Raw genomic sequence first — 12,997 nt, forward strand, 5'->3', positions numbered from 1 at the left:
TATCAGGAAAGTGAAAATGTAACAGAAATAAAAGGGGAAAAAAGATGGATTGGACCGTTGGCTATGGCATGTGCACACAAAGAGTCAAAGACTAACTTGTTGATTAAATGAATGCAAAATCCCCTAAAATAACTAACTAAATCACACACACACACTTGAATCTTGATAGAGAAGAATGGCGATCGATCCTTCATTGGTAACTGAGATGGGAGCTGATGGTCTTGTTCGCGAATCCCCTATCATCGCCCACACCGAGCGAGTATATTCCCTTTTCTTTGCTTTGATCCATCCATAATTCTTCATTATTATTTTAATCAAAATTGATTCCCAATTGTTATTATTGTTAATGAAATGCAATTCCCGTTTTGATTTTGATTTTGTATTTCAAAATTTTCAGATGATTGAACAAGAGCAAGATCAATTAAGAAAGTAACTTCCCAATCACTACTACTTAATTATTCTTTTTTCTCAATTGCTCACATTTCCTCATTATTTTTGTTATTAATTACAGTATTTCTTAGGGTTTTATTTTTAATGTAGATAGAAATCTAGAAGTAGATAGGTGATTGAGTGACACTAATGCCTTGCTTTACATTTTTCACCAATCAGATCTCTTACCTTAACTTTAACATATTTTTTTATATACATTTTTGATAACATTGTTATATAATCATACTACAAATCGTTAGAAACTCTGTTTTCGTTCAGTCTCGTAATAAAAGACCATCTCTGTATTGTATGTTTTACTTTGAGACGGATGAACAAATATCTTCCTAAATGTTAATATTACTCGGGCGTTGAACGTATATATTTATAGTTTGCTATTTTTCTTTTTCCTTCCTACTTTCAGATATATTGAAGAGAATTACTCCAAAATTCGTGATGTCGAGCGTGAGCTATCAAGTCTCAACATGGAGATGAAACTCACAGCTGGGCCAAAGAAAGCTGGTTGGTGCATTCGATATATGCCTGCTTTTGACATTGCTTATATTACTTCTTTCTAATATGGGGATTTCATCTTGCAGCACTTGAACATATGAGGAAGAAAATTGAATTATCAACTGAGAGGATTCGTCTTGCTAAGTTGAAGGAAGAAGAAGCTAAAAAGGTTTTGTTCTTTCGGTTCCTATATGTTTATCTTACTTTCTTGTCATCATCAAGGTAGTTTAAGGCAAAGGCACACTTAAGGCTTTGAGAGACGTAGTAAACTGTCGAATTGCACAAGTAATGTGTATTATTACAAGATAGCTTAGATACAAAGATTAAAAGCGTGTCGTATGAAGATACAAAAACGTGCTTACTTTAAATTGTTGGTCCCGTAATAGCTAATTTGCCAAATAAAAAAACAGAATCTTTAAATGAACAAAGTCACTAACAAAATTAAAGGTGTAAGTTCTGAGTCATAATTACTATCTTCAAGCCGCCCTGTTCTTTAACCATCCTCATTTTACAGATCCATGATATTATCTTCTTTCAAAAGATGTGTGATTTCATCAGTTAGGAGTGTTCTACTTTAAGATGATTTCTATCTAGTAGCACGTTATCCTGTCTTGTAAGCTTTAGTCACACATGGTACATTACTCGAATTATATCCTTCGCCTTTTCATCTTCATCATGAACAAACTCATTGGACGCATTTTCCCTGTCAAGCACTCGTTGCTATTATCTAAACTGGCTGGATCAAGGATACATGAAACTAAAAATGGAAGACAGAAGGAAAGGGCGTCAGGTGAATCCTGATCATTCCGTGTCTTTGTAAATTCATTGTCATGCTTGATAAAGATGATAAAATAGCCATTGTTGCTAAAAGAAAATAGCAGTTGATGTTTAAGAAAAGTAGCTAGATAAGTAGCTGCCAGAAACTTAGAGATATAATAAAAGCATTAGACAAAACCTGAAAAAACGTTCCCTCTTGCTTTAGGGGCTCGTCTTTTACACCTTTGACTATCTTTTTAATTTATTTATTTTACAAGCATAGCCCCCCTTCTTAAAGTTAGGGAATCTGTAAGGAATTCCCAAGAAGTTTCTGAAACATCCAAGCCTTCCCAATGAACCTTGACTGCTACCTGATGACCTCTCTTGACAACTTATCTATCCAACAATGCCCTGGGTTGTAGAATGAATCTATGGCCTTGTGGTAAGGGTTGAGGGTGACCGATGGGGCCCAAAGACTTCTTCAACAAAGACACATGAAATTCATTGTGGATTTGTGACTCAGAGGGCAAGTCCAACTGCTAAACTACTTTACCAATCTTCTTCAGAACTAGAATTGGCCCAAAACACTTGGCATACAATTTCCTATTTGATGTTTAGATAAGTATGAAGTATTATTTATTACGAGTATAAATTTATAGATATTGGATAATAATAAAATACCAAAATCCCACCAAAATTTTAAATTTCGGTCCTTAACTACTTAGATCTTAACTCATCATCAGGATAGTCTTCTACCTTTAACAAAAACAACTGTTCCTTGCCCTTACACTCTACTATGCCCTGATACAAAGTATTCATTACAGTAAAAGCATTTCCCATTAGCTCTTTTATCGTCCATTACCTTGTTGGTCACTCTTGTGGGTACTAAAGCATTTGAAGGAACAAAATTAATGGGTGTTGCTAAAGTGGTGGTTTAGAAAAGTTGGTGTGATTGGTTGTTCTTGGTGTCTTATAACTGCTGCTACTACTTCCAACATTTTTTCTCAGAGTCTTATTTGCTTGATCTTGCAATATTGCTAAAGAGTAAGTCTCCCTTAATGATTTGGGTTTGAAGTTTGAACATTTTCGCATGACATTAATATCCGGTCTAATCCTTCAAAAGAAATACTAATTGTATACTCCTCACATTAGACTAACCTTGGTGAGTAGAAGATCAAATTGATCACAATAGTTATCCCATTCCCCTGTTTAGGTCAGTGCCTTAAGAGCACCCATTGCATCTTCAATGGTGGTGGAAGCAAATCTTGCAGCAACTGATCTGGAATATTCATTCCATGTGAGTTGATCCATTGTCTTCCCATTTGACTTGATATCCCTAAGATGCCAAGAAAGAGCCCTTCCCTCCACGTGGATTGCTGCATATCGCACCTTAGAAGTTTCCGGTGTACCGACGATGTGAAAAAATGCTCGCATCGATACATCCACCCTTCCACATCTTCTCTATCAAATCTTGGAAAAACAAACTTGGTTAAACGGTTATTACTCACGCTACCACCGTCTTGAACCACCAAAACGCTGCTCTAATTCTGTATGGCCGCCATCACCTTCTGCAAATGATCAATCGCCATCTTGAAAGAATCGACATTGGAATCCAATGAATACTGAATCTTCAGCATGTTTTCTTGAGTTAAAATGACTTCTTTTGCTAATTGCTCCACTTCTGTACTTCGAGTCGTCATTTTGTTCAAGTAAAATAAAATAGAACAGTTATAATTGTTTGTAACATATTTTCAAACAGAATACAACTAACAAAAGTACCCCCTGGACTTCTATTTAATTGCTATTATCTACTAAATCTCATTTCCCATATATCATATTCTAGTCTGTAAATGCATTTTTAATATTCAAATATGTATTCTTTTGTATAGATAATTATAGTTTTTTAGGTAAGAGGTTATACCCCGTGTGAATTGCATTCAACAAATAAAAAAGGTTTGGGCAATATGACGGAGTGTCATATTGATTAGTTACATCAAACACACCAATGTGCCAAAAACTAAAATAGGACGTGACATGCCACACCCAATCTACCTAGTCTACAAAATTGCAAAGACTAAATAGAACAAAATACTCTATGTTTCCATAACAAGTGAGTAAGGGAGTGTTAGATATATATTTTGTGGTGTTAAATTGTATCTTTCTAAGTGTGGAAGGGGTATTAGTGAAAATAGGCTACACGTATAAATACCCCTTCCCACCTTCTTTGTAAATACCCCATTTTATTCATATGACTTATTAGATAAATCTACCAACCTCACCATTTATCCTTTAATTCCTACACAAATCATGATTAATGACATGTTAAAAGCTTAAATTTAAAGATTACAATTGGTACCAGAGCACAAGGCGCAAAATCCAGACCTTTTTACATCATTTTTGCAAGATTCTGTTTTTTTTTTCCATAGTAATATCGGTTTTCCTACCGGGTTTCCTACCGGGTTTCTTACCGGATTTCACATTTGTTATATAATACCGGTTTTCTTACCGGGTTTCACCTTTGCCATACAAATACCGGCTTTCCTCTTTCATGCTAAATACCGGCTTTCACCCCATTCTCTTGACTTTCCGCTATGTGGTTTTGGTTTCGTGAAATCAAATACTACAAATACTTGGTTTACCCCAAAACCGGTATTAGTTCTTTAATTCTTCATTTCACAAAAGGAGACTCTGCCCAAATTTCTAGTCGAAAACCGGTATTACTTCTGAAAACCGGCATTAGTGCTTCAATTTTGAAACCGATAATTGTACTTATTTTCTCAAAACCGGTATTTGTTCTTCATTTTCATTTATTTTTAATCTTCACTAATACCGGTTTTCCTTCTCATTTCTTCACTAATACCGGCTTTTGTTCAAAAACCGATATTACTTCACCAAAACTCATATTCAACTCAAACCGTTACCCGATCCAAACCCATCTCAAAAGATATCATTTTTTAAAACCCATTTCTTTTACAAAACCCATTTTTGTTTAAAGAGAAAATCACTCTTACCTTCATCTTTTGTTTCCTGTGTTCCTCGATCGATCTGATCATTTACTCAAGTTTCTTGTATATACAAGTTTTCTGTGTGTGTGCAAGATAGACATCAAGTCGTGGGTCTTGTTTAAAGAAAAAGAAGTATTGAAAGTTTTTTTTTTTCTAGAAAAGATGAACAAGTGAATTCTTTTTGAGAAGATAAAGTAAAGAAACTTTAAAGAGAGATAATACTGGTTTGGTTGTTGTTGTGGTATATAAAAGACTTAGTCAATACATTTTCACTTTAATTTGAAAGTGTCATCACTTGAATATCAACTCAGCTATCAATTGTAGCGATAAAGAAAAACGCGTGAGAAAAGTAAAACGTGTGTCAGTGTGCAAAATAGTCACATGGGATTCCTGTCTTTGGCTGTCACGCGTGTCCTTGTTTTTCTCTAATCAAAATTGAGCTGTTACCTTTTGTGTCACACGAGATTGAGCTGTATCATTTTGATTACTTACAAAATTAAGTGTAGTCATTTCTTTTTTGTGGTAATCTTCAAATTTGACATCACGTGCCATCCGTTTTTCCCAATTTTTGATTTTTTTTTATTATTTTGGGCTGCCATTTGTTAGTTGTCATTTGTTTGTTGGGCTTAGTTGTCTAATTGGGCTGATTTTGGTTGATTTTTCATTTTGGTCTAGTTGAGTTTGTTGGACTTACTTTTTAAATCACTTTGGACTAAAACTTTTTTTGGGCCAAGAATTTGCATTAAGAATTAATTGGCTTCAATTTCATTAGGATTTAATTATGGGTTTTTAATTGTTGGGCTAAATTTTTAGCATCTTGTCTTGAGTTGTTCTTATATTAATTTGTCAACAAGTTTTGATTCAAAATGTCTATTGAAATAACAAACGAGTTTGTTGTGATGGTGTTAGATCTTTTAATGGGTGAAGAGCCAAGTTGGGAAGAAATACGCCGTCATGATAATCACATTTGTATGTGTTGTACCAGCTCGTTTCCATGTGGAGTGGTTATTTTTGAGGAAAAACAGGTCGATGTGAATACATTTAAAACGATTGTGACAGAACACAACAGTTTTCAACTTCAAATTAAGCAACTCAAATCTGAGAACAAAGAGCTCAAATTTGCAAATAATCTTAGTTTGTCAGCCATGAAAAGTTTTCAACTTAGAAATTGACCAACTCAATTATGAGAATAAAAAGCTCAAATATGCTAATGATCTCATTTTGTCAAACATGGAAAGTCTTCGAAAAAACAATGATGAGTTGCAGTCAAAGATTCTCAATTTAACCAATGAGTTGGGTATTTCTCTCAAAGAGCACATTAAAACCATCCTCGAAACCCAGGTTAAAGAACTTGTTTTGCAACAACAACTTTCGAAACTCAATCATGAATTACAAAACAAGTCTATTTCTTCGAGTAATAATAAGCAAACGTGTTTGAAGTTAATCCAACAACTTCAAGCTCATTCCTTGTCATTGGAAACTCAACTTGCAACCAAGTCAAATCAAGTGAGTTCTTTTTCGACTCGTGCTCCAGCATCTCCTCTTCCCAAACAAACCATTCCATCTCCAACTAAAACAAAATCCATACCTAACCACAACCACCCAAAATTATCAACCAATACCAAGCAACACCCTCCTTCCAAACCCAAAACAAATCCTTATAACACCAAACCATCTCACCAAAACAATAAACACCCACAGCCATCTTCCAAACCAGCTCATACCGCTCCCAACTTTTCAAAAGAACCTCATTCCACCAAAACAGAAACCCTTCTACCTAAACCTCATCCAACTCTTAAACAAATGAACCCATATTACACACCTCGCAAGACCAGACCTCCCCTTAAGCCTATAAACAGCCATTGCCTGACATATATAAGGATTCCACCACCGGAATCCATTGCTATAAAGATCATTATGGCTGGTTCTTTCATAGTAAACCCAACCTAAAACCTAAAAGCATTCCCATCAAGTACTCTCTCTACGAGTTATTTAAGTTTGCACCACGAATCATTCACCCGCGTGTGCAAAAAGTGCTTGACTATGCACAACCAACTACTTCCCTTTTCAAATATCCAGTTGGACCCACCCTCACATGGGTTCCAACGTCTGGATTCAAGTAGGTGGTTATGATTTGGCTTGTACACATTTCAGTGTACAACCCGTTCAGAACATGTTTATTTGAGACGCTACTTCATAATTATACCTTTTCATTCACCTTTTGGGCTATCAATCACTGTTGCATGATGAACATATTAAACATGTTCATCATGAGGGGGAGAAGTGTGTTAAAGATTGATATTGATTGTCTTCTTGAAGGGGAGCTCAGTGCACAGTTTGTTTTTCTGTTCCGAAAAAATTTATGCGCAATTTGAGGGGGTGCTAAATGACAAATCATTTTTGGATTGATTGATTGTTATAGAGAAAATTGTGTGTTTGAGGAGGAGCAAAAGACAAATGATCAAAGACCGAAAAGTAAGACAAGCTCCACTCTCAAGATCAAGCTTTGCAATCCAGCTTTTCATGTAACTCCTGTCCACAGAAGTAAAATTACAATCAAAGAATAAGTGCGTATGGGAGTCGGGCTGCATCTCACAAAACGGGCTAGCAATGGGTCATTTTGTGAGAGATGTTGCACATCCCTTGGCATAGGAGATCTTGCGTCTTGAGCTTCCTTCTCATAACAGGCCAAAGCATAAACGCATGTTTGGGAATACATGAACCAAACCAAGTCATGCCAAGGGACATGAGGTTGGCGTGGTCTAAGGTCTTCCCATACATTCCCAACAGAAAATTCATGTTTCAGCTCGAATCTGTCCTTCCATAGAATGGTTTCCTTTTTATTGTCATCAATTCGAGGAACAACAGTAAGAGGACATCTAGCTGCCCAATCAGATGGTCATCACCAATTATCTTCCTAGACAATGTCAGACACTTTAGCATTCAAGTGAAACCCCGCATTATGTATCATTCTCGGTGTAAAACAGCTGATTAGGGGTCGATGGTCGCTCCATGAATCGAACCAAGCAGATGCAAGCTTAACATCACCTATGTCGAACCAAAAGAAATTCCGAATAGTTTGTCTAGTCTGAAGGAGTTTCCGCCAGCTCCATGTCATGCTACCACGACATGGAACTTCCCAAAAACTTTTGCCTTTCAGCTTATACACATGATACCACTTTACCCAAAGAGATCCTTTAGGTGCAAGAATCTTCTTTATATGTGTGGAGAGAAGAGCAATATTGAAGTCGTGAAGCCTTCTAATTCCCACCCCCTCTTCCTTTGGAACACAAACTACTTCCCATGCAACCTTGGATTTTCCACGGGTCAAAGAACCTTGACACCATAAAAAACCCCGCAACATCTGCTCAATTTCAAGAATAACACGTGTAGGTAGCATAAATACAGAAGACCAATACACGTGCATAGACGATAGAACAGATATCCCAAGCTAAAAACTCCCTGTGAAGGACAGAAATTTATTTTTCCAATTATCCACGCGTTTCTGAATTTTTTCAATCAATTCTTTACAATCTCTGCTAATTCGTAGATACAAGGGGAACCCCCAAGTATTTAATAGGTAAACGTCCCTCAAAAGGCAGCACATTCAAAATTGCTACCTTGACATAGTTTAAAACATTGCAGAAAAAAACAGTGCTTTTAGGAAGACTTGGGGCAAGACCAGAAACGTTTTTAAACTCGTCAAGAGCCTCTTTCACTAGCTGAGCTGACTGAACATTAGCATGCATTAAAATGAAGAGATCATCGGCAAAACATAAATTAATAATATCCAATTTCGAGCATTTTTTATGATACTCAATACTATCAGCTTCTTTTACTCTTCTCTTTAAAATCAAGGTCAAGATTTCCATAACAAGTGTAAAGAGATAGGGAGACAAGGGGTCACCTTGTCTAGATAATTAAAGTTTGGTGACATAAGTATTTCTGTTTGTTGCAGGCTTGGGAAGCTGCATCAAAAGCAGTTAAGGACGAGGAGGCACTCAAGCAGAAACTATGCGAAGATTTGAATAATTTGGTACGTCACTTAATGTTTCTCTCAAGTTCAATTCTTCCTGTATTCTCACTTGAATTTTATAGGTCCAAGAGAGCAGTACCTCTCAGTTTGCTAGATTAGAGGAACTAAAAAGGCGACTAGAGGCTTTGAATCCAAGAAGATCATCTGCATTTACAGCAACTGTAAGTCTTGTTTCCTTCTCTTTCTTTCTTGGAGGGAATAATTTTGAGGTGGTTGGTCTGTTTACAAGAATAATAAAGGAGTACTTGTACATATGCATACTCAACGAAAAAGAGATTATACACTCTTGAAAGCATAATAATGTCATGGTTTTTGCAGGCTGAGAGTCCACTGCTACCGGCATCGACCACCACAATTCCTGATGTATCAGTTTCTAATACTGTGGAACCACCTAATGAACCATCTAAGAGTGTTCCGAATCAGAGTGGTGTGGACAATCATAATAATCAGAAGACAACTGGACATGTAGATGGAAGCGGAAAAAAGAAAAATGCAACACAAGGAAGAGGTAGAGGAATCGGAGCAGTACCCAAGAGTAGAGGATCTAGTTGGACTGGTGCTGGGTTTGACTAAGATGGATACCCTTCCATTAAATTTCCCAGAATACAATTTCACAGATTACTTATGTTTCTTCCAGGTATATAGCTTAGTTCATCTCTCTTTCAGTAATTTGTCATCCAAGGTGTTGTATGTTCCAACAATCCATGAAGTTGTCATGCATAAATAGGGATGCGAGTTAGATACATTTTTTTGAGATATTGTTTCACTTAGATTAGTAAAAGAACATTACCGCTTTCATTAGGTAAAAGATAGGATTATTCGAGGTCTCATATTTATCAAATGTCATTATTTCATATACCATATGGGCTACTCGCGAATGTATTTTGTGTTGAAATTGCCGGAAATTTACATAATGCCTCATTCCCCCCTCACATTTCACGTCCTAGAATGAATTTCATATAAGTTGCAAAATGTGAAGAGTAGAGGATCTAGTTGGACCGGTACTGGGTTTGACCAAGATGGTTGACCCTGTCACATAACTTCTCAACTTCATGCAGTTATGCCAGGTATATAGATTCTAGATTTGTAACAGGTCATAACTGGTTTCACAAAATAAAGAAGAAAAAGAAAAGAGATAGTAGCATTGAAAATACTTTATTAATAAATGCCATTCTACCATTTATCATTATGAACTACTCCTGAGTCTATCCTGAACTTCCTATGGTCTATTGGTGGCAAATTGGGCTGGGTTTGGCTGGATGGTCCCTCAGTGGGGGTTCTGTTTTCTGATTATAATAAATGCATAATATATTTTTTCCCTTTTAATCTTTAATAGAACAATTTAGGAGTTTATATACACCTAATTATGTCACTGTTTGATGCATTTTCCCTTTCGTTAAGTTTTATATAACTTAATTTCTGTTAATCTCTTATTCTCTTGGCGTTTAAAGCCCAAGTCAACCTGTTTTCACGTGAGTGAATTGAAATTGACATCGTTAGCATTTGATATAGATAGATGATCTTCAATGCAGAGAGTTTGTTTTACAGCACATAAAGTAGCAACCAATGTTGGGGACTTGTCACGTTCTTCTCTTTGACTTGCACTCTATCGCAAAATTGAAAAAAAACACAGTTTAGTAACGTGGTTCTGAAGCTTATTTTGTCTTATACACAAATATATTCTCTTTAGTATAATAGAAGAAAGGAAATAATTTGCTTCCATAAACTTTTATCCTAGGGGTAAATCTTATCTTGTAGTTAACAGGTTTTACCTGGTCTCGTTGTTTTACACATGTTATTTCACTTCTTGTGTATTCCCATCTACACATTATCTGATTAGCTCTTTCATACAATGTTGTCACATATATTTTTAGAAAAGCCAAGTAAATTGTACTGCTATCTTGTCACTGTGTCTGTGTGGACTAGATTCTTTTCCTGCAATTGCAAAAACCATTGGTACTGTAGCACCCTTTAGACCACAAGATTGACATGTCAGTTTCTTCATTTTTTAAAAGTTAATGCTTTCACCAAAAACCATTTTTCATCCTTTCATTACACAATAATCTTTTCAGTTTCATTTACTCCTCAACATTCATCATCTGAAACCACCTTATGTCATTCGTAATAAATCTACCAATTAGTCTACCATCTGTGATGTATCAGATTCTGAAGGATATAGCTAACACTAGTAAATGCAGATATAAATACACATAGGCATATATCAGTTTGTATCAAAAATAGTGTTATGAACTTTTGAATAATTTGTGAATCTGAAACATGACATTTATGTGGGGATAGTACTCAACAGTTTTTATTGTGTGTACTAAAGAGGAATAGTGTTTTAGCAGTCTGCTTGTAGCTCACGGTAAATGCATGACTATCGACTTACAAGACCTCTCATGTATTTTTAATTTTATGATTTAACCATGGCAGCAATTGGTACATGGGACATTGGCATACATTTAGTACCTTATTACTGTTTCTTCAGTTTTTTGGAATTAATTGGCATTAATGTTGTGTTGGTCGAGAAGAAGATTGATGTTACGCCATTGAAATAAATATATTCAAAGATTAGGTTGAAATTTTGTCGAGAAATGTTTCATTTGCAAAGAAATTACAAACTTACAAAATGATATGGTGAAGAGATGCATCATCCACGTTCATTTCTTCGGCTCGTTTATCATTTTGGAAGTGTCGCGTGATTTTGTAATACTTAACTATCAGTTTTATATGTTAGTAACATCAACACTTTTCTAAACTTGGGAAATGTGAGAAGATTAGAAAACTATTAACCACATGTGGGAATACTAATTTATATATGGTAAATGGTAGTTTAAGATTACCATAAGGACTCGTATCATTATGTTTGTGAAATTGTGGGTGCCATGATAAGCTGGATGGGATTGGCCTGCTGGTCCATGGAGTGGGGCTAATTATAAGATTAATGCCGGTTCAGCTGGTGGGGAGAATTAAACTGGTAGTTGTACTACTGATGTACTAGCTGTGTTTATGGTTCTATTCTTTCCGTCAGCCTTTTCACATTGTTTGTTACTGGTATGATTCATTTAATTTGAATCTATATCTATGTTACTTAATTTTATATCTTTTTAGTAGTATTTCATTGGCCATCGCAAAATAGTGTTATTGTTATTATTTTGGTTGTCTCAAAATAAATATCTAGTAAAAGAAAAGGAAGGTAAAGGTGGGCACCCTCTCCCCGTAACCGTAAGGTTCTTGATGTCGGTAAAATACTTTCACTTAATTTATTTATTTATTTTTTGGAAAGGTAAATACCTTCCCTTAATACCCACATGATTTAAATATTCATAAGGATTGAATCCGTGTATCTTAACTTCATTCATGGACCAAACTGCATTGAGATAACGAGTACTACTATGAATTGGCTGCCATGTTAAAACTTTGTGTTGTTTTCAATAAGAGATAATTTGGGACGCCAGGAGTATATATCTAGAAACTAGAAATTTTCGTTTATTAAAATGAATATGGATATATATTTGAAAAGTATCATATAATCTAAGTACATATCATTTGTTACTTAAAATCCTTGTAAGGGGGAGTTTGGAATTGCATTTGTGCATCTATTATTTGATTATTGCGTATGTAAAACACATATAATCAATAAAGCTATTTGGCTAAAAAGTGATTATCTGCATTTTCATTGAGAAAAAGGCAGTTTTGGAAAAACAGGTAGACAAATGCCTTTTCAAAACGCAGTATTGAAAACGGAAACATCATTTCGAAAACGCCCCAAACACCGCCTAAAGAGTAATTCATAAATACTTATTTTCCTTATAACTTGTAAATGAATATTATAAGTCAAGTTCCTTGAATGGCTAAGAAAAATTCAAAAACTCACAACGTCAATGATTCATAATGCAAGCAAATATTTGCCAGGTACAATTCTTAGGGATGGCTAAGGAAAGATTGGGAAATGACCGCAGGATAGTTTACTTTGGCTGCGTACATCCACAAAAAAAAAATCGCTTTTATCCAATAACCTAAATACAACCTTTACGCTTTTAGACACGAAGTTATAAATAATCACCTACTTACCCTCCTCTTTTCATTGCTGTCCGTGAAGTGCAACACTTGAGTTTTAAGGCATTTCTTAACTTGTTTATTAGCATTAGTCCAGCTAGTTGAAAGTTCCACGAATAAATATAAACAATTTCAAAGTTATATTAGCATTACTCAAGATTTTGTTAGGATAGATTCACTTATTCCTATAATTATTAGAAGA

At 35.4% G+C, this 12,997-nt stretch overlaps 1 protein-coding gene across 1 annotated transcript; it reads left to right on the forward strand.

Moving 5' to 3' along the window:
- Positions 1-29: 29 nt before the first annotated feature.
- Positions 30-9,614, forward strand: LOC122603810. The gene is made up of 7 exons (XM_043776629.1): positions 30-259; positions 398-429; positions 851-948; positions 1,026-1,108; positions 8,659-8,736; positions 8,799-8,897; positions 9,055-9,614. Exons 1-7 carry the CDS (start codon positions 176-178, stop codon positions 9,307-9,309), a joined length of 729 nt encoding a protein of 242 aa, XP_043632564.1. The 5' UTR covers positions 30-175; the 3' UTR covers positions 9,310-9,614.
- Positions 9,615-12,997: the final 3,383 nt, after the last annotated feature.

The sequence above is a fragment of the Erigeron canadensis genome, chromosome 6 (assembly GCF_010389155.1).
Source record: "Erigeron canadensis isolate Cc75 chromosome 6, C_canadensis_v1, whole genome shotgun sequence".
In the NCBI taxonomy this organism is placed as follows: domain Eukaryota; kingdom Viridiplantae; phylum Streptophyta; class Magnoliopsida; order Asterales; family Asteraceae; genus Erigeron; species Erigeron canadensis.